The sequence below is a fragment of the Gigantopelta aegis genome, chromosome 10 (genome assembly GCF_016097555.1).
Source record: "Gigantopelta aegis isolate Gae_Host chromosome 10, Gae_host_genome, whole genome shotgun sequence".
In the NCBI taxonomy this organism is placed as follows: Eukaryota; Metazoa; Mollusca; class Gastropoda; order Neomphalida; family Peltospiridae; genus Gigantopelta; species Gigantopelta aegis.
Genome location: NC_054708.1, coordinates 68,090,116 through 68,112,482, shown reverse-complemented (window position 1 = coordinate 68,112,482; position 22,367 = coordinate 68,090,116). Strand labels below are relative to the sequence as shown.

The 22,367-nt window shown below is 38.4% G+C and overlaps 1 protein-coding gene across 2 annotated transcripts in view; it reads left to right on the top strand.

Moving 5' to 3' along the window:
• Nucleotides 1-8,428: 8,428 nt before the first annotated feature.
• LOC121384083 (sodium-coupled monocarboxylate transporter 2-like) overlaps nucleotides 8,429-22,367 on the top strand; it is a 51,129-nt gene continuing 37,190 nt past the window's right edge. The window contains exons 1-4 of one of the 2 annotated variants that reach the window (XM_041514308.1): nucleotides 8,429-8,985; nucleotides 17,687-17,755; nucleotides 19,004-19,055; nucleotides 19,793-19,860. In XM_041514308.1, coding sequence (XP_041370242.1) covers nucleotides 8,644-8,985; nucleotides 17,687-17,755; nucleotides 19,004-19,055; nucleotides 19,793-19,860 — 531 coding nt within the window. In that variant the 5' untranslated portion in view covers nucleotides 8,429-8,643. Of the gene's footprint in view, nucleotides 8,986-15,742; nucleotides 15,802-17,686; nucleotides 17,756-19,003; nucleotides 19,056-19,792; nucleotides 19,861-22,367 lie in introns of those variants that run through there. The other variant, XM_041514309.1, reaches the window with a different exon arrangement.

Sequence of the window (22,367 nt, the reverse complement as noted above, 5' to 3'; positions counted from 1 at the left end):
AAATCCGGTGAAACGGCGGGCCAGTTCATAACGGTGATACCGGCTTGTTGCAGGAATGCCTGGGTAATTCTTGCAGTATGTGGACGGGCATTGTCTTGTGGAAACAGAAGGGGACCTCCTGGTCTTCGGTGACGGCCCAAAAGTGGCTGGAGAACTGGTCTTAGAATAACGTCAACATAACGCTGGGCTGTAAGGGCATCGCGGACAATGATGAGATCACTCCTGAAATCACAGTTGATTGCCCCCCCCCCCCCCCCCATACCATCAAACAACCGCCGCCAAACCGATCACGTTCCCTCACACATCTGTCAGCGTACCGTTCATGGAGTCTCCTGTACACATGTGCTCTTCCATCGGCAAAGGAGACAGAGAAACGGGACTCATCTGAGAAAACAATATTCAGGTAAAAGACTGGTGGATGATTACCATTCTGGAGAGCAAACTGTAGTCTCGCAGCACGATGTCGCGGTGTCATGATGTTACCGTTGTACGGGCGTCTGCATCTGAGTCCAGCCGTTCGGAGTCGACGGATGACCGTCATCGGATGGATATGCCTTCCATGACGTCCTATCGTGTTACTTGCTGTCATCGTCGCAGTTCTGAACCGGTCACGGAGGTGATGTCGTCGAATCTGCCGATCTTGGCGTGGGGACGTAACGGGACGTTGACCAGGTCGAAGTCGATCACGGACACTCCCGGTCTGTTGATGACGTTCAACAAGTCGTCCAATAGTTGATGGATGGACTCTGAAGGTCCTAAGAACTTGGCTTTGCGAAGTCCCCCCTTGAACCATGCCCAACGCTCGCTCCCTTTGTCGTGGCATTCTTAATGTGACGAGGAATATGACAACGTTACGTGACTTTTATGTGTCCACATACTGGCATTTTACGTGCATTGCATGCAGCATGATTGAGCATGTAGTGAATGCATTTCACACCCTTTTGTGTGTTTCTGCTATTGTATGTGTAACGAGAACAAAACCAGGATTAAAACCCAGATAAAAGTACCAATAAATGGCTTCCTCTCATAAATTGTTATTTTAAGTCCAATAAATATATTTTTCATTAATCACAACAAAATATTTTGTAAGGGAACGAATATTTGTTAAAGGGACATTCCTGAGTTTGCTGCATTGTAAGATGTTTCCGTCTAATAAAATATTTCTACGATTAAACTTATTTTTTGTTTCTTTAGAATATCAATGTCTGTATATTCAATGTGTTTCTGGTCGTCTTAATATTTGTAAGAAGCCCAAACTAGATTTTGTCTTCAAATAATTTCGTACGTACGAAAAAATGTATTTTTGCAAATAAAATGAAATTTAACCTAGTACAAATATTAGAACGATCAGAAACACGTTTAATATACAGCCACTAATATTTTATGCCAAAAAATATATTTGATATGTAATTACAGTCGTCAAAAAGTCTCTGTTAGTCGACATCTTAAAAATTGCAGCAAACTCAGGAATGTCTCTTTAAACAACATGATATTTAACATAGGGTGGGACGTTGCCGAAATCGGAATATCGGAATCTACATGGCGATAATACAATTAGACATGGACATTACAGGTTATGTATGCTTGAATTTGATAGTATATGAGAGAGAGAGAGAAAAAACCCCACACTCTAACCCTGTCCCCGTATATGCTTCTTGCGTGCCTTTTCTGTGTAAAATGTATTTTGGAGTCAGCCACTATAAATATATAAAAGGTCATGCAAAATACAGTGAAACTCCGCAAAATTGTGACCATCGGAGGGCCTTATTAAACTAGGGGCGGGGCGTATTTATGCCCGAATTAAACGAAAATGTCCGAATCTGGATAACATTTATTCATATTAGCATTACTACCAAACAGTTATATAGGGTTGCAAACGAATCGAGTGCTATGCATTTTTACATGGATTATAACTAATTTTGAGTTTAGAATGATGGAAATACACGGTAAAAAGGTTTCGGTTTAGCACATTTTGCCCAAATATATATATAATGTTTGCCCGAATTTGAGGTTTGGCTCTAACACCTGCCCCATCCCCCTGTTTCGTACGCTTATGGTAAAGTACTCACTTGATATGCGGTCGGTCTGGGATCGATCTACTTGGTGGGTCCATTGGGCTCTTTCTCGTTCTAGCCAGTGCTCCACGACTGGTATATCAAAGGACGTGGCATGTGCTATCCTGTTTGTGGAATGGTGTATATAAAAGACCCCTTGCTACAAATGGAAACATGTAGCAGGTTTCCTCTCTAAGACTAAATGTCAAAATTACCAACTGTTTGACATCCAACAGCCGATGATTAATAAATCAATGTGCTCCAGTGGTGTCATTGAACAAAAGAAGCAACCAAACACACTTATTAAACTGGTCTTAATAGTGGGATGGTCCTTATACCGAATTACAAATATTCAGAATGACGATTGTTGGTAAATATTGATTGTCCTCCTTCCCGAATGTCAACAATGTCTCAACTGATAAAATAAATAGGTGATGACGGTGTAATGGCATTTGCATTTGTAAGCTTGGGTACGTTATTTTTCGTACTTTTTACAATAAAGAGATTAACAATGGAATAAATAACGCCCTCCCGACATGATAGGCTGTCCATTACCCAAAGGTAATAAAACGCGTGACTTTTGGGTCATATTCCCGCGATTACACTAACCATGACGTGCTAATTTGCAGACCAAATTGTTTTCTGGTACCAAAATACCTCTGTCTTTTCAGCCAAATAAACATCAGTCTATTGTTCGTCGGTTGTTTGAGAAAACATTCATTTTAAAACAATAGTTTACGACATGATGTATTGTCTGTAGTTTGTGTTACATGCAGTCTGATTAAAATTAGCTCTACTGGGTCTACCAGTAGATCTAACAGCATTGTGTGGACTCCCATGTCCAGGTGACATTTCATCTATAAATAACAATTTAAATATTGACCAATTACACCTCGCCTTTTATAACGTTATTCGGGATCATAAAAATATAAAAATATCGGGCGAGACTATTTATGCAATAGACGAACTTGTTGGTCTATTTCAACATTGAAAAAACATGGAGAAAAGTGCACAAATAAACTGTCGATTTTATACTAGTATAAACAGATTTTATGGCTATACCATCACGGTTTTTTTTTCCGTCTTGAGACGAATTTTATATAAAATGTTATATTGCAATTAGTTTCCGGCATACTTCGTAATTCACCCGAATCATTTCGTATACCCTCGGCATAATCCCGAATGTTTTCAAATTCTTTTCCAATCACTGGCATGATTTTACAACTAAGGTTTTGATTGGTCGAATGAATGGTCAACTGGACATGAACTCCAACGGGCTGCTGTTAGATCCACATTTAATAGTGGAGCTAATTTTAATTAGATTGAATTAATCTCTGCCTTAAGATTTACTACCAATAATACTTTTCATTACAGCCACCCAGCCCCCTCCGCCGTGCCTGAAGAAATACAGTTTCTGCCTCAGATACGGGCACACACATTGTTAAGCACAAATCCTTGACCTCGCCAGAGATGCTAACATAGTGGAACCAAGGCACTCCACGATCCGTGAATGTGATGGCACATACGACCAGCTGTTCGGACTGTTGGACTGTTGTAAATGCTGGTTTAGCTGCTGAGTTAAACCACAGCGCTTCAAGATTCATCAACTTGTTGGACTAGAACTGTTTGCCGAGTTGGTCTGCCTACCGACATCGAGTCATTAACGACTGTATACTACATCTTGATCATGGCGACCAAACTGACAGTTCACTGGGCAGACTACCTTATTCTATGTCTTATACTGTTGCTTTGTTTAGGAATTGGAGTTTTCTTCGCTGTCAAAGGACGACGTAAAGCCACCAGAAAGGCCTATTTGTTGGGAGACCGCAACATTGGTATTTTGCCCGTGTGTTTGTCTTTATTTGTGACATACCAGTCAGCCATCGGTTTGATTGGATTTCCGACAGAGATGTATTTTTATGGATCTATGGCTTATTACTTCTACTTGTCAATCACCAGCTGCTATATTATCGGTCTTTTTACACTAATACCACTTCTGTATCCTATGCAAGTGACAAGTATGTATGAGGTACGTGAATGGTTTAGTCAACATTCATATATTTATGTCTCATAGCATTTATTAAATAAAGATGTGTGAAGACTAAAACACGTTTCAAACTACATGTAATAAGGTAACCTTTAAATTCCATCTCTTTTAGGATCATTATACATATACAGCCCCCCCCCCCCCCCCCCATCCCACCACCCCATACACACACCACCGCCACATAACTAACTGTACAAAACGAATACATGTATGTTCACCCCTGGCACTAACGGGTTTCCGTACTAACGGGCTTCCGTAATAATGCCTTTTAAATCTGCCAGCTCTTTGCTTTTTGTACGCTCTTAAGAAGTTCTACATCTGCTTTGTATTCAGTTTTTTTTCTTTATATAAGACAATATTTTTGGGAACACCGAATCCGCCATTACCATCACATCCTTGTCAGTCTTCTTGTATTCACCAGCGGACAGTTTTTCAACTAATTCATAGCTTTGAGCTCGATCTTTCTCGAGCTTCAATAGTTTGATAAGCTCCTATTTACTATATGTTCGTAGTTGAAGAGATCAAGAGTTATCTTCCATCATGATATGATATGATAAATATACTTAAATGCATTTTATTGCAACCGGTCTCGGTGGCGCCGTGGTTAAGCCATCGGACATAAGACTGGTAGATAGAGGGTTCACAACCCGGTACCAGCTCCCACCCAGAGCGAGTTTTAACGACTCAATGGGTAGGTGGGTAAGACCACTACACCCTCTTCTCTCTCACTAACCACTAACAATTAACAACTAACCCACTGTCCTGGACAGACAGCCCAGATAGCTGAGGTATGTGTGTCCAGGATAGCGTGCCTGAAACTTAATTGGATATAAGCATGGAAACCAGTTGAAATGACATGAAATGTTATTGGTACTTATTTGCTAACCACGTCTAGTTGGTGTAATTCATCAAAGGTGTGATCCTTCTGATTATCAACAGCAATGGCCATACATCAGGTTATACTATATACATAGTGCATAATTATGATAATTTATTATTACTACTTTTATATCCTGTCTGTTTTTGACAGTCGGTTAATTTTAGTTGTTTGCTGTTAGTATTTTATGTGCTTTATTATTGCTGGGAAACTAGACTAGGTGTGCTTTTTAACCAGACTCAGCCGTACAAAAATAGTAAACTACTGTAGATCATCAAATTAACGCGTCCCTAAATTAATGCGAGTGATGATGATGATAACTAGTTTAACGTGCCCATATACGACTAGGGTTTCGAACACGCCCATCCCGAGTCCGACCTCCGATAAGATCGGTGGCCTGACTCGGGATGGATGGGGGGTGGGGGGTTGAAAATGGGCAGATTTTGAAAATAGCAATTAGTAAAAAAGTTAATAGAATAAATAAAAAAAATAAAAAGGTTACAAGCCAAAAATAATAAGAATTGACTGCTCGGCCGAATATTTATATAATTTGGAGCATTTCAGAAGGACAGTCCAAAATTAAAAAAGAGAAAGAAGAGAGGATCGGACTATTTAATAATATTAAAAAAAGAAGTAATTTCGATATAAAATTTTGAACACAGATCTGAAAGTTTAAAGTCCGATCGATATGTCCACGCGAGTGGCCGCGTTAAGGCCGTTTGGATGCACAGCTTAAAGGGACGAGATAGGTTGCATCTCGTCAAGAAAACCCCTAGATTGACAGTCGATAGACGTTGAAGGTGTAGTGCTGAAATACAGATCTTGAGAAGCTTGATCCGTCTGAACGAGAGAAGTATCAGACTAGGGTATAGTCCAGTCGTCATGGGTTGGTATAGTGGTGCGGACGGGCCCGACTCCGGAGGATACGAGATGGTATCACTATAAAGCAAGGTAAAGTCTAGAAAAAGAGTAGTAGGGGCCGACCCCGCTTCCTATTTCTTCTTAGAGTGGGGCGGTCAATCTTCCAGTGCTGCTAGGACAGACTCGGACATGTAGAGACTAAACACGAACAACCGTGGCGTTCTGCAGAATGGCCGTCATACAAGTCACGAAAAAAACAAGTCGACAGTAAGACGGAAAAATGACGTGGCGGCAAGGAATCTCGCTAAAAAAGAATCCAACCTGGTGGTGCAGACTGTCGAAACGAGAAGCGTTCCAGCGTTCAAACAGTTCCAATGGCCGCATACATCCCAGTAGAAAACTTCATTTCGCTGACAAAAACAACGAAATGAAGGACCCCCAAGTCGAGCATACGAAAGCACGTGCAGTGTGCACAAGCGAACAAACACGTGTTACCGCGTGGAGCTCCAGACTGGGAATGAATGCGAGTGACGGTGGGCAGACTAAAATGCGACATGAAATTAATGCGAGTGGCCTCCCTTTGAAATATTACCTTCCTAGCAACACACGTCCGTGTACTTTGTGGTTCAATCCAAGTTACAGTTGTCTTCAATGAGATCAACTTACTAACATATCTGTGTACACATCAGTTAACCTGTTTAATCCTTAGTGTTTTTGGTGAGATCAACTCCAAGCATATTTTGCAGCGTTCAATTACATAACGGGTATCGTTACATAAATCTCGTTAAACATTAGCATATATGTACCATTACAACTGTATCTTCCTAAGAATGTAGATATATTTCAAAGTCATAACAAAAGAACAATTCACCCAACTAAGTTGCAGTGAACTCGAACAGTGAAATAAAAAACCCGCTCGACATCAGGATTAGCGTGCTAAAACCCATTCACACGCGATATACCGTGTCTGCTTTTGATAGGATGGCCAAAGACCCCGCAGTCATCACGCGTGGCTGGCATCTTGTTAGATTATTGTACAATGAATTATGCTCCAGTTGTTTTATAAATGTATTAGAATTTTAATCTTTGTTTTAAAAGTGTGACATATAGCTTGCTGGACTAGTCAACAGTTAGTAAGACTTGCCTACAATGAATTGTTTGCCAGTTGTGTTATATGTTAGAATTTTAATCTTTGTTTGTTTTGTTTTAATAACGTGGGATACATAGACAAAACATAGAAATAAATGCGTCATATTATTAATGCGAATAACACGAGCTCGCATTTTTTCGCATTAATATTATGATCGCATTAATTTCAGGATCTATAGTAACAGAATTTTGTTTTGTTTTGCTTTCCTCTCTCCAGGCGTATACAGTGTTATCACGGGTCTGAATTCCCCATTAAGAAGCGTACGTTTGACAATACATCGTTTGGAAATGGGTGTGAAAGTCTGCCAACTGTATCGTGACGTGTCTTAGTCGTTAAGACTGCTGACGGACAGACATCCAGGCTCAAAAAGCTGGACTGAGGAGTAATTTTCACACTGTCACATACGTAACCACAAATCACATAATGAATTAAGCGAAGACCCAGTTGGAATTAGACCATTAAGATGAACCTCGGCATAACAGCATATCTGTTCTGTTCAAACCTTTAATAATAACCGTCAAAAACCCCCAAATACAGTGGGCAACTTGCCATGCTATTTATTTAATTCTTAATTTCTTTATTTGTGTATTTCTTATAATTCTTTCTTTCATCATTTCATCATTCATAGATTACCTTTTACTATTTCATTATTTTAATTTACATTTGTGGATGATATTAAATGGTATAAATACTACACACAATAGAAAAATAAATAATAGGATTTATTTTCAAGTGATCATCCTACATTTTGCAATTTTATTAATTATGGCGCAGTGGTGCCAATGTTTAGTGCATTGGTACGATAATCATACCTACGGTTATGCATGTACAATGTTTGTATAGAATATATATGAAAGTGGAAATAAAGTTTTGGTATTGTATTGTATTGTATTGTATTGTATTGTATGGTATTGTATTGCATAGTAGTATAGTGTAGATTTCAGTTATCTTTCCATTTGGTTAGCCAACATCTTCAAATATATACAGCAATTAGTGTGTTATTTTTAATTATTTCATAGACAACTTTGTAGTAGCAATAATTAGACGTCATGAGGCATGGGTATGGGGGTTGGATTGGGTGGTACTGAAACCCATATGCTCCACACGATTGTTTGTTTTAGTATATTTTCCGGGGAAGCACGACCCGGCCCCATTAATAAATTCACTCCCCACTGTATAAACTACCTCTTGCTCACGCGCCTGATCTTTGTGATAATTCCAGCAAATGCAAATGTAGTAATTATAATGTAAATGGGTATACCCCGACCCGGTTTAGTGAGTATTTTTTGCTTTAAACCAATATCGTGAGAGAACTAGCTTGACAACAGAGGTTATTCTTGTCAGGCTATGTTGCCCTAAGACAGGAAAATGTGCACAAAAGAATCGGCAGACCTATTGACATTAATAAATTTATAGCGTAAATAATTGTGGTCTGTTGCCTTACTCATATCTTCTAAACGAATTAAAACGTTCTGGACCTGACCTGGCGAGAGATTCTAACTCGGTGGAACCGAGGAGCTTCACGCTCCCCAAGCTGACGATAAACTTGTATGTGGCAATACATACGTTCTGCTGCTGAATTGTTTCAACTGATGGTCTGCTGAGATGAAATATCAATTAAGACGGCCAACACACAGTTTGAAAGCTGTACATCATGGCGAACAGACTGACAGTCCACTGGGCAGACTATCTCATTCTATGCCTTATACTGCTGCTTTGTTTAGGAATTGGAGTTTTCTTCGCTATCAAAGGACGACATAAAGCTACCAGAAACGCCTATTTGTTGGGAGACCGCAACATTGGTATTTTGCCCGTGTGTTTGTCTTTATTCGTGACTTACCAGTCAGCCATCAGTTTGATTGGAATTCCAGCAGAAATGTATTTCCATGGGACAATGGTGCTTTTCTTCTACGTTTCAATCACCAGTTGCTATGTTGCCGGTCTCTTTACGCTAATACCGCTTCTGTATCCGTTGCAAGTGACAAGTATGTATGAGGTATATAAACGGTTCACTCAATCACATCTTAATATGTATATATTTGTTCTCTTGTTCATTTGGTTACCCATCCATTCATGTATTATGTAAAGTTACGTTCATTCATGTTCCAGTCACATGATATGTTTATAAATGTGGGTCTATTATTCATTTTGGTGTTACGTCTTTCCAAACACGTTAAAATAATAGAAAAAAATATATTTATCTAAAAAAAATTGCCTTTAAAATTATACACAATTCAAAGCCTGATTGTTCTATGATCGTTATTACTTTCGACACCCTCTTTTAAAATAACAGAACAGTAAGTTATAATGGTTGCGATTAATGGGCCATACGCACTCTGATACACATGTTTATCAACAGGAGTTGGAAGTAAGGCAACGTGTCTACCAAAGAGTAGAAATCTCATTCGGTAGAGCCCTCACCTGAGATCCTTGGGCCGAAGGGTCAAAATGTGGTCTTTTGTTTGTTTAACGACGCCACCAGAGCACATTGATGCATTAATCATCGACTATTGGATGTCAAACATTTGGTTAGTTCGACAAATAGTCTTAGAGAGGAAACCCGCTACATTGTTTTTTCATTAGTAGCAAGGATCTTTTATATGCACCATCTCACAGATAGGACAGCACATACCACGGCCGTTAATATACCAGTCGTGATGCACTGGCTGGAGCAAGAAATAGACCAATGGGCCCACCGACGGGGATCGATCACAAACTGACCTTGCATCAATCGAGTGCTTTACCACTGGGCTACGCCCCCCCCCCCCCCCACCAAAGGGTCAAATCCACTCGTTGGACTCATTTTCCGATTGCTTTTTTCACGTCCTAACCGGTGCCCCACGACTCGTATATCAAAGGCTGTGATATGTGCCATCCTGTCTGTGGGAAGATGCATGTAAAAGGTCACTTTCTACAAATGAAAAAAAGTAGCGGGTTTCTTCTAAGAATACATGTCAGAATTACCAAATGTTTGACATCCAATAGCCGATGATTAATCAGTGTGCTCTAGTGGTGTCGTTAAACAAAATAAATTTTAACCAAAGAGCTCTGATAGTGGCCTATATTGTTTGTCAAGCTAGCGCTACACTGCTGGTAGTACTAAACCAAATAAATTCAAGTTGTTTTGTGCTTGAAACATGTATGGGGTACCTGTATAAAAAAAACAAAGGTACTCGAGTTTTGTGCGGAACTACATGTAGGTTAGTCATAGACGCTACCCGTTATTTCAGGAATGAGCAGCTTGACCCCCATTTTTTTCTGATTCACATTAAGGGTGAGGGCGTTTATTTCGATTGATACGCTGCAGGTAGGAGTTTTAGTCACATATGTTACTATTGTCGTCTATGGGGTTTCATTTGGTAGTATATACCCTGCTGAGCTGCACCAATCTCGCAACAGCCAACCAAGGCCAAGGCAGGAAGTAGACTGTAAACTGAACACGCTCTAAATGTAGAATTATTTTTGAAATTATAATCTGCAGTTTTAAAAATGAATGAATGAATGAATATTTAACAACACCCCAGCACGAAAAATACATCAGCTATTGGGTGTCAAACTATGGTAATGCAAACAAATAAGGTGATGATCAACATCAATATAAAAACTCAAGATTTAAATAACAACAGTGTAAAGAACTGGGCAAAAATACAAATATCACAGATAAATATTGACTTTTACTCAAAATTTCAATTTGTGCTGTATTGGCCATTCTCAAAGAGACTGTTACACCCCTGCACCACGGTGAGGTTACAGCACGCGCAGGGGCAGTTTTAAAAGAACCAATTGTCTCCAATGTTGTAGCTATAGCAGACTGTTCTATACCCAACGACAAACGTTCCTGTGTCGACCTCTTTATTTGATAATTAATGGATCAATCATAAGTAAACAAGAACAGTTCGTCAGAATGCAATGGTGGCTTGCACACAAAGCACGCGCTGTATGAGACATTCGTGAACGTCGGCCGTCTGTAAACCCCTTCCTTTATTGCCAATCATATCGGTGTGAAAACAACAACAATACAATTTCCAATCTATCGAATTACCGCATTCATTGCAACGCTTATCATTTGATGTCTGGAAGCGCGTTATTGGAATCCAAAACTCTACAACGGAATGTTGAGCTTTGTTTTCACGTGCACAGAAACAAATAATAGAATCTCTAGCGATTCTCTCGCTATCAACACATTAACGCGGTAAGAGGGACCGATCCGGTCTGTTCGACAGAATCGATGGATTATAACCGCACACCTACGCCATATAGTTGAGTTAACTTAGCCAACTGCTCACCGCCGACTTTGTTCACAGTGCCAGATTGGGAGGACGGGACGTAGCCCAGTGGTAAAGCGCTCGCTTGATGCGCAGTCTGTATAGGATTGATCCCTGTCAGTTGATCCATTGGGCTATTTTTTGTTGTAGCCAGTGTATATCAAACCGTGGTATGTGCTATCCTGTAAATTGGATGGTGCGTATAAAAGATCCCTTTTGGAAAAATGTAGCGGATTTTCTCTCTAAGATTATAAAATTATGTCAAATTACAAAATATTTGACATCCATTAGCAGATGATTATTAAATCAATGTGCTCATGGTGTTGTCGTTAAAAGCTGAAGTGTTATGCTCTAAGTGTAGAATTTATTTTATCACAGTTCCAATGAACGCAGGCGTCGCCCATAAATGCTACTGAAGTGTGAAGCAACATTTTTGGTGTGGACATTTTGATGATTTTTCGTAATTTAGTGTTCTTGTAAGTTTTATTCAGTGTATTACCATTTCCAGGTAATTCGTTTACTAGAATCAATTTTCGTTTATGTAATTAAAGAAATATTTAATTCTTCATGAACGATATTGTAGGCCAATGCCACAGAAACTTTAGGCTTGGAATATATACTTTGATGATTGGATTGGATAACATATCAACGTTCCTATATCCAATTAAGGTTCAAGCACGTCTCTCCCGGGCACAATCTCTGACTTAGCCAGTGACTGGGTTCGGGACAGAAGGTGTGTGTGTGTGTGTGTGTGTGTGTGTGTGTGTGTGTGTGTGTTTAATTGAAAATGGACATAATTATAATTTTGGAATAGAAGTATAGAAGTTAGTGAAATATATATATGTTACAGTCAATGTGTAAAACCAGGCAATCTGTAGAATGCCTGAAAATTTCAGGCAATCTGTAAAGCAATTGATTCACTCAGGCAATCTGTATATTGCCTAAATATTTCAAGCAATATACACATTGCCTGACTTTTCAAGGTAATTTCTAGACACACTGCCTGAAATGAAAGATCCACCATTCATTGACAGCAATTGTTGTAAAGGTTTCCATGCTATTATTTACACACCTGTTCATTTATCTATATGTTTTTTATCTATATTTTCTTCAATCCTCTTTTCTTAAAAAAAAACCCCACCCTATCTTGGGCCAACTTTGCAAAAGCCAGGTTTTGTCTTACTTGTATGTAAGTACACACATTTACAATGCCTAAACATCAGCATTTAAGATAAAACAGGCTTTCTGTCGGTATCAGAACTGCCAATGCTAAAGGTCTAGGGTCTGAGTAGAACCAGGGTGGGACCAGAGTGAGGTGACCGGCCTCGGTGGCGTCGTGGTTAGGCCATCGGTCTACAGGTTGGTAGGTACTGGGTTCGGATCCCAGTCGAGGCATGGGATTTTTAATCCGGATACCGACTCCAAACCCTGAGTGAGTGCTCCGCAAGGCTCAATGGGTAGGTGTAAACCACTTGCACCGGCCGGTGATTCATAACTGGTTCAACAGAGGCCATGGTTTGTGCTATCCTGCATGTGGGAAGCGCAAATAAAAGATCCCTTGCTGCCTGTCGTAAAAGAGTAGCCTATGTGGCGACAGCGGGTTTCCTAAAAACCCCAGCGTCAGAATGATGATATGTTTGACGTCCAATAGCCGATGATAAGATAAAAAATCAAATGTGCTCTTGTGACGTCGTTAAATAAAACAAACTTTTTAGAGTGAGGTGTTTAATTAGAAAATATAACAGGAATATGCACCTGGTTCCCTAAGTATTTATCTGCCTACCTTTATCACAAGTAATCATTAGCTATATTTATAACATCCTCCACCCTCAGTTTAATGTATTGTAGACTAGTTGTCGGACAGTCAGAACTTTGAAAATAACCCTTTAAGGTCTTAACATTGTCATCCGATGTATCTTACGAAAGTATCAATGAGATAATACATTCTCAGTGTTTATTACTAATTCTTTTATTGGGATTGTTAAGAATGTTTTCAACTGTATAATGTACGTTAGCAGAAATCCAACATTCTAATTCTCTGCTCCCCAGGCCCACCTCAAGATTTTATTTAGTAGGCTAGACAGAAACACTGTTTATTATAGCCTTTTTTGCAAACGTCCTATCATTATTACATCATAACATCAACACCATTACGATCTGTATCTCTTAATTTGGGGCGTAGAATTTACTTTACAGTTTCTACATGATACTGACTTTTATTGTAAATTTTAATATTATCTATCTGTGATATTTGTATTTTTGCACAGTTAATTACACTGCATTTTATTTTAACTGTTGAATTTTTATATTAATGCTGATCGTCAATTTGTTTTGGCATTTACCTTAGTTTGAAACCCAATAGCCGATGTATTTTTCGAGCTGGGATGTAGTTAAACATTCATCCATTCATCCATTCATTAATTTGGGGCGGGATTTAGTTCAGTTGGTTGAGTGCTCGCATGCTTTGCAGGATTGAAACACCTCGATGGATCCTTTCAGCTGACTGGTTTTTTTCTCGTTGCAACTAGTGCATCACAACTGGTCTACGGCCGTGGTATGTGCTTTCCTGTCTGTGGGAAAGTGCATATAAAAGATCCATTGTTGCATCAGGAACAATGTAGCGATTTTCTCTGATGACTGTGTGTCAGAATTACCAAATGTTTAACATCCAACGTGCTCTAGTTGTGTCGTTAAACAAAACAAACTTTAACTCTTACCTAAATTGTTCAATACTGGGATAGGTTCAGGTAAATGTCCTTTTAGTGTATTTAAACACGTTTAGTAAATTTTGTTTGGACATATTCATGACAATGTTTTGTGTGACGGACGTACGTACCAAAATGATGTACGTCTGTCACACACTTTGTGAACATTTGTGTATAATTACTTCAAAAAGTATATATGCGTATTGCTTTTATAAGAGTTTTATTTATAATATAGGTGTGGTTTATCCTTTGTTCTTAATAAAAAACTTTTTACAAAATTTGAAATTTGTGACGGGCGTAGTACGCTAATGAGGTCATGTAAGAAAGGCCTGTACACACACACACACACACGCACACGCGCACACGCACACGCACACGCGCACGCGCACGCGCACACGCACACACACACACACACACACACACACACACACCACTCCCCCCAAAAAAAACCCCTGATCAAAGTGTGAGAAATGTTATTTATATTTCATGCATACCTACTTAATTCAATTTGTTTTTTTAAAACAAAACAGTAATGATATTGTTTCTACTTTAAAAACGAAATTTGATTGTCCCCGTTTTGTGACTCTCATCATCCGTCTGGGCAGCCCATGTTTCCATTCAAACATTTAACAATGAAATATATATATTGTTAAAAGCTTTATAGATTATTAAACCTCAGTGTTATAGTTTGTAAACAGTACCAAGCATTGATACTATGAACAGGTCATATAGTACGCTAATGAGGTCATGTAACGAAGGCCTGTACCCCCACCCCCGCAAAAGAAAAAAAAAAAAAGATCAAAGAGTGAGAAATGTTATTTATAATATTTCATGCATATCTGATTAATTCAATTTGGGTTTTTTAAACAGAACAGTAATGATATTGCTTCTACTTTAAAAACGAAATTCGAATGTCCCCGTTTTGTAACTTTCATCATCTTTTTGGGCACCCCATGTTTCCATTCAAACATTTAACAATGAAATATATTTCAAAAGCTGTATAGATTATTAAACCTCAGTGTTATAGTTTTTAAACGATACCAAGCATTTAAGTTTAAACCAATACCCATAAATTTAGTAGGAGGTTGACCTTTTCACGGAATTGCCCTATAGTAGTAATAAAGAAAGAAAGAAAGAAATGTTTTATTTAACGACACACTCAACACATTTTATTTACGGTTATATGACGTCAGACATATGGTTAAGGACCACACAGATTTTGAGAGGAAACCCGCTGTCGCCACTACATGGGCTATTCTTTCCGATTAGCAGCAAGGGATCTTTTATTTGCGCTTCCCACAGGCAGGATAGCACAAACCATGGCCTTTGTTGAACCAGTTATGGATCACTGGTCGGTGCAAATGGTTTACACCTACCCGTTGAGCCTTGCGGAACACTCACTCAGGGTTTGGAGTCGGTATCTGAATTAAAAATCCAATGCCTCAACTGGGATCCGAACCCAGTACCTACCAGCCTGTAGATCGATGGCCTAACCACGACGCTACCGAGGCCGGTATATATTAGTAATAATGACCAAAGTATTTAGTGCGTGTGTCTGCGCATGACATTTGTGTATACACACATTGTTTTCTCTGCTCTGTAAAAAATCAACATGGCGGGACCAGTCACCCTAAGTATAGTGGATTACTTGATCATGGCCCTCATGCTTTCTGTCAGTTTAGGAATTGGAATATTCTTTGCTGTTTTGGACAGAAGACGTAACACAAAGGAAGAATATTTAGTGGCAGGAAGAAACATGGACATGCTTCCTGTTTGTTTCTCACTGTTTGTGACCTTCCAGTCGGCCGTGTCTATGATTGGTGTCCCCGCGGAGATGTATACGTATGGGACACTGTTTTTCATTTTCTTTTCTGGACAGGCCATTTCGTATGTGGTGGGGATGTTCACTATAGTTCCACTGATATTTCCATTGCGTATCACCAGTATATATGAGGTACACATTGAATAAATTGCACACCATCGTCGTCGTCGTCGTCGTCGTCTTCGTTTTTGTCATCATTCGTCACCTTGGGTTTTTGTTGTTGTTTTGTTTTGTATTTTGTCATCATCATCTCCTTCACATTCAACGTGGTTATCGTCATTATCACAATTACCGTCATCACAATCACCATTACCGTCAACATCAGTTATTACCATCACCATATATACTTATGGTCATTACCGCCATGACCGCCATTGTTAATTTATTAGTTATTACCGTCACAATAACCGTCATGTCCCAAGTCAAGTCCCTGGCATCCAGAGATGGGACTTGGGATAGACATGCTCGAAACCTTAGTGGTATAGGAGCATCTTAAAAATTTCAACAACAACAACAACAATAACCGCGACCGTGACAGTAACCATGACCGTCACTATTACAGTCATGGTCGTTACTATTACCGCCATCACAGTCACTATTGCCGTTATCACCGTTACTATTATTGTCATAGCCATCATCATTACCGTCGTCATAACCTAATACACATCACCGTCAGAATAATCCATAGGCGTACGGGTTCCCATTTTTGTACGGAGGCAGGCTGATTTTTGCCCAAATTAAACAAAAGTGCCCGAATCTGGATTACAACGTTTGTTCATGTCAGCATTACAGCCAAACAGCTATATAGGGTTGCAAACGAATAGCAATGCATTTTTACATGGGTTACAACTAATATTTTTGGTAGAGTAATGAAATAATATTATACACAGTTACATGCGTGTAAGACACAATCAGGTGTAGTAAGTTCGGCCCTATTATAATGTTTAGAATGTACTGCATCTTTCAATATATTTAATTGTAAACCAACTCACTATATCACCGTGTGGTCATCCGAATGGAATACAATTTTCGTTTCATTGCCACCATCACCTCCAACATTATAGTCACCACCACCACTGTCATTATCATCATCAATCATCATCATCATCATCACCATCATTACATGCACAACTAAGACGACCATCTTCATCGAACCACCACCACCTCCATCATTATAGCCACCACCACGACCATCATCATTGTCACTACTAATGTCATCATCATCATCGCCACCAACACGACGACAACCTCCGTCGCCATCACCATGACATCATCATCGCCGCCACCACCATCATTTCCATCACAACCACAACAATCATCATTACCGCTATCACTAGTATCGCCACCACAACTACTATCACCATCACCACATCTACCATCACCATCGGCACCCCCACGATCATGATCACCACCATCATGATCACCACCATCACTATCACCATCACCACAACTACTATCATCATCATCACCATTATCATCATCATCGTCACTACCATCACCAGTATTGCCACCACCACCATCGACACAACCACCTCCGTTATCAGCATCAGCAACAACACAACCATTAGCAATGATGAACTCGATTAATCTTAATTAAGTTGTTTAGTCTGTGAATTAGATTAAGTGACTTTTCACCTGCTCACTGAATTCGTATACGAATTATGGAGCCCGTTGTCGACATTTGCAAAGTTTTAATATAATATTTATGACATTTCAATGCAATATTTGTAGTATTTTAAAATAATATATGCAACGTTTTAATATAGTATTTATGATGTTTTAATGCAATATTTGTGGTGTTAACACAATATTTGTCATATTTTAATTTAAAATTCTTGACTTTTTAATACAATATTTCTGGTTTTTAAAAACATTCTTTATGGTGGTTGTATTTGCTTTTTGCAGTATTTGGGTCTCCGATACGAGTCGTCTGCCGTGAGATTGCTGGGAACGTGTGTGGGCATGCTGCAGACAGTACGTTTATGACAATTAACACTACTTATACAGCAGTACCGATCGGCAGTTTATTATAGAAACACTAGCCTTTTCAACCTTTGAACGATACAGTAGCGTCTGAACATTGCAGCAGTAGTACTCAACATTTCAATTTATGGCAAACCATCTTAACATTTTAACATTACAGCTGTACCTCGGAACATTTTAACATTAGAACAGTTTATCTAAACAGTTTAACACGACAGCAGTATATCTCATCATTGTAATATTACAGCAGGTTGTCTCAACATTTTAACATTAAAGTAATTTATGTTAACATTTTAATATTACAACAATATATCTCAACATACTAACATTACAACAGTATATCCTCAACATGCTAACATTACAACAGTATATCTCAACATTTTAACATTACAACGGTATATATCAACATTTTAACATTACAGCAGTATATCTCAACAGTTTAACATTACACCAGTATATCTCAACATGCTAACATTACAACAGTACATCTCAACATTTTAACATTATGGCAGTATATCTCAACATTTTGACATTACAACTGTATATCTCAACATTTTAATATTACGGCAGTATATTTCAACAGTTTAACATTACAACAGTATATCTCAACATTTTAACATTACGGCAGTATATCTCAACAGTTTAACATTACACCAGCATATCTCAACATTTTAACATTACGGCAGTATATCTCAACATTTTAAAATTACGGCAGTATATCTCAACAGTTTAACATTACAACAGCATATCTCAACATTTTAACATTACAACAGTATATCTCAACATTTTAACATTACAGTAGTATATCTCAACATTTTAATATTACATCAGTATATCGCGACAGTTTAACATTACAACAGTACATTTCACCAGTTTAACATTACAGAAGTATATCGCAACAGTTTAACATTATGGCAGTATATCTCAACATTTTAATATTACAACATTACATTTTTTTTTACAATTTAACATTACAGCAGTACATTTCAACATTTTAACATTACAGCAGTATATCGCAACAGTTTAACATTACAGCAGTACATTTCACCATTTTAACATTACAGAAGTATATCACAACAGTTTAACATTACAGCAGTATATCTCAACAGTTTAACATTACAGCAGTATATCTCAACAGTTTAACATTACAGCAGTATATCTCAACATTTTAACATTACTATGGAATTCTTTTTATGTTGTAATTTTACAATGATTGTTTTTTTTACTATTTATTTTCAGATAAGCTACATGGCAATTTGTTTACTTTCTCCTGCACTAGCTCTACAAGCAGGTAATGTTAACCCACAACATTCATAAACATAAAGCGGTATAATCGGGTGTTGATGCTGGCTCAATATTTTAATTTTGTATATTAAAGCAGATGAATCAGTCTAAGATATGCATATCTGTGTGTGCGCATATGTGTGTGTGTGTGTGTGTGTGGTGTGTGTGTGTGTGTACATGTATGTATATATGTACGTGTACATGTGTATGGGTGCATGTGAATAAGCGTACATGTCAATTGTGTATGCATATGCATATGTATTATAATGTATATTACTTATGTATGTTTTTGGTGCAAAAAAACTATCACATGTTACATACCCAATTATTGTACTAATTTGTATCTAAAACATAAAAAATATTTACAGTCAATATAAATATATTTATAAAAATATGGGTGGTGCTTAACCTTTGCTCAGGTGTATACCTAAATGTTTGTGCTTATATCCAATTAAGGTTAATCACGCTGTCCTGGGCACACACGTCAGCTATCTGGGCTGTCTGTCCAGGACAGTGGGTTAGTTGTTAGTTGGTTAGTGGTTAGTGAGAGAGAAGAGGGCGTAGTGGCCTTACACCTACCCATTGAGCCCTTAAAAACTCGTTCTAGGTTGGAGCCGGTATAGGGCTGCGAACCATGAACCTACCAGCCTATAGTTCGATGGCTTTACCACTGTGCCACCGAGGCCGGTTATGTATATTAACTAAATATGTTCATTTGTATATATAATGGCGTGTCTTTTACAGCTGCCGGTATTGAGCTGTGGCTGTCTGTTGTTGTAGTTGGTATAGTGGGTACAATCTACACGAGTTTGGTGAGTGCATTGTTAACTTTGTACTTCTTTCAAATCTTACACTCCATCCCTCACCCGACCCGATTCGGTTTGGGATCGATCCCTGGCGGTGGGCCCATTGGGCTATTTCTCATTCCAGACAGTACACCACGACTGGTATGTCAAATGCCGTGGTATGTGCTATCCTGTCTGTGGGATGGTGCATGTAAAAGATGCCTTGCTGCTGATGGACAATGTATCAGGTTTCCTCTCTAAGACTATACGTGAAAATTACCATATGTCTGACATCCAATAGCCGTTGACTGATAAATCAGTGTGCTCAAGTGGTGTCGTTAAGCAACGCAAACTTTAACTTTCATCTGACTGGATTATTTTCCTTTACAAACAATACTTGATATATTCAACAGGGTGGAACCACTACTCCGGACACAGAGAAGCTGAACGGTAGCGGGTCCATTCCATTGTTTGCTTTCGGCTACTAATTGTGTTCCTATGTATTTATTTATTTATATTTATTTTTATTTGTTTATTATTTGAATTTCTTACACACCCGTTGGTGAAAACATCATTGGTTGTTTTTGTTAACACATACTTGTTTACACATGCACGTGTGTTAACAATTTCAAGACATACGACTGGCTGCTCCTAGGTGATGACCAGGTCACCAATGCCATACATCAAATGAAAAAAAAACAGAACGACAGACATTGGTTACACTGTGACGTAAAGTTATCTACAAGTGCAAGGGCTGTAAATATCTTTTAGTCGAAAAAGATGTTAAAATTTGCTTTAATACTGGTTTTTGAGGATATGTAAGACATAGAATAATACATCCGTGTCCGTTAGATACCATTTATCTTACAACTCGTTGTTTAAAAACGTATCTAACGAGCGAAAGCGAGTTAGATACGTTTAAAAACAACTCATGTATTATTCTCTGTTTAATCACCAGCCCCCTGTCCCGAACTTAGTCACTGGCGATGTCAGAGGCTATACCCGTGATGGGCGTGCTTGAAACATACGTGGTATAGAAGTACCTAAATAGAGTTTCACCTTCAGCTTCAGCTTTAATCACCAGTGCCATATAATGAACATACTACACTGTGGCTTTACATAAATACATATAAGTAATATTTTCATATACTTACCATTTGTGACACCCAATAGCCGATGTGTATTTTTGTGCTGGGGTGTCGTTAAACATTTATTCGTTCATTCATTTAATGAACATACGCCATTAAATAATGACTCAGGCAGTTATATAATTAGTCATTTTAATATATTTTGGAGGCTATAGTCACCAAAACAACCACTAAAATAAATTTTAAAAAACATGTTCTTAATACACTATATTTATTATCCCTCTTTTGTTTATTTATATTTTTACTTTTTGGTATGTGTGCTTGCTTTGGTTTTGTTTTTATTGGAAATGATAATGTAACATTTAGGTTTGAAACTTAAACTGTATACACATTTAATAAATTTCAGTGTTGTTTAAAGGTTACCAAAGATTAAGGTTTGATTCCACAAAGTGTTCAGATGAATGTTGGCCAAGTACATAATTGCAAATTGCTCGTATCCATTGTAGTATGCTCACATACAATTACTGTTGTGGTCGTACTAAATACGTTAAACGTCTGCCTGACATTTGGACTATAAATATAGACCAGTTTATAAGCATTAACGATTAAAAAAACATGTATGGTAGGCATTTACAATTCGAGTTGTCAATGTCAGATTAATATATATATATATATATATTACACACACACACACACACACACACACACACACACACACACACATATATATATATATATAAGTGAATGAATGACAGCCACACGTGATCTAAATAATAAGGAACAGCGCTACCACCCCGTAGGTAACTCGAGTGTCCTCTAGCCTTCCCCTGTTTATATGTTGTCAGGAGACTAGAGGAAATTCGAGCTACCCCATAGGCTTCACTGTCCGGATAGCAGTAAATTACTTTTTTATGCGCCATTCCAGACATAGGACATCACATACCATAGTCTTTGCTATACGGGCGTTTGGGTACTGGTTGGAGTTTCTGGGTGTTTGATTTGCACCAATCGAAGGAACACTCATGCACGCTATGCTATACATATATGGCTGAGTGTTCCATCGATTGGTACTAATCAAACACTTAGGAATGGCAGTCCTCGTTGTGCAAGAAAGATGAAATCTCCAGTAAAGGAGATTTCCTCGGGTTTTGGGCGTGGCTACATACGAGGCACTAGTCATCAATTAGTTTGCCATTTTTAAATTACGGCTATAGAAAGGAAACCTACAATGTCACTGGTTACTCCTACGGCATAGCAAAAACGGATATTTTATGTGCACTGTCCTGCAGACACACACACACACACACACACGCATACACAAACGCGCACACACACGCACACTCATATACACATACATATACATACATACATTCATTCATACATACATACATGCATACATGCATACATACATACATACATACATACGTACATAGCGTGGGCAGCTCA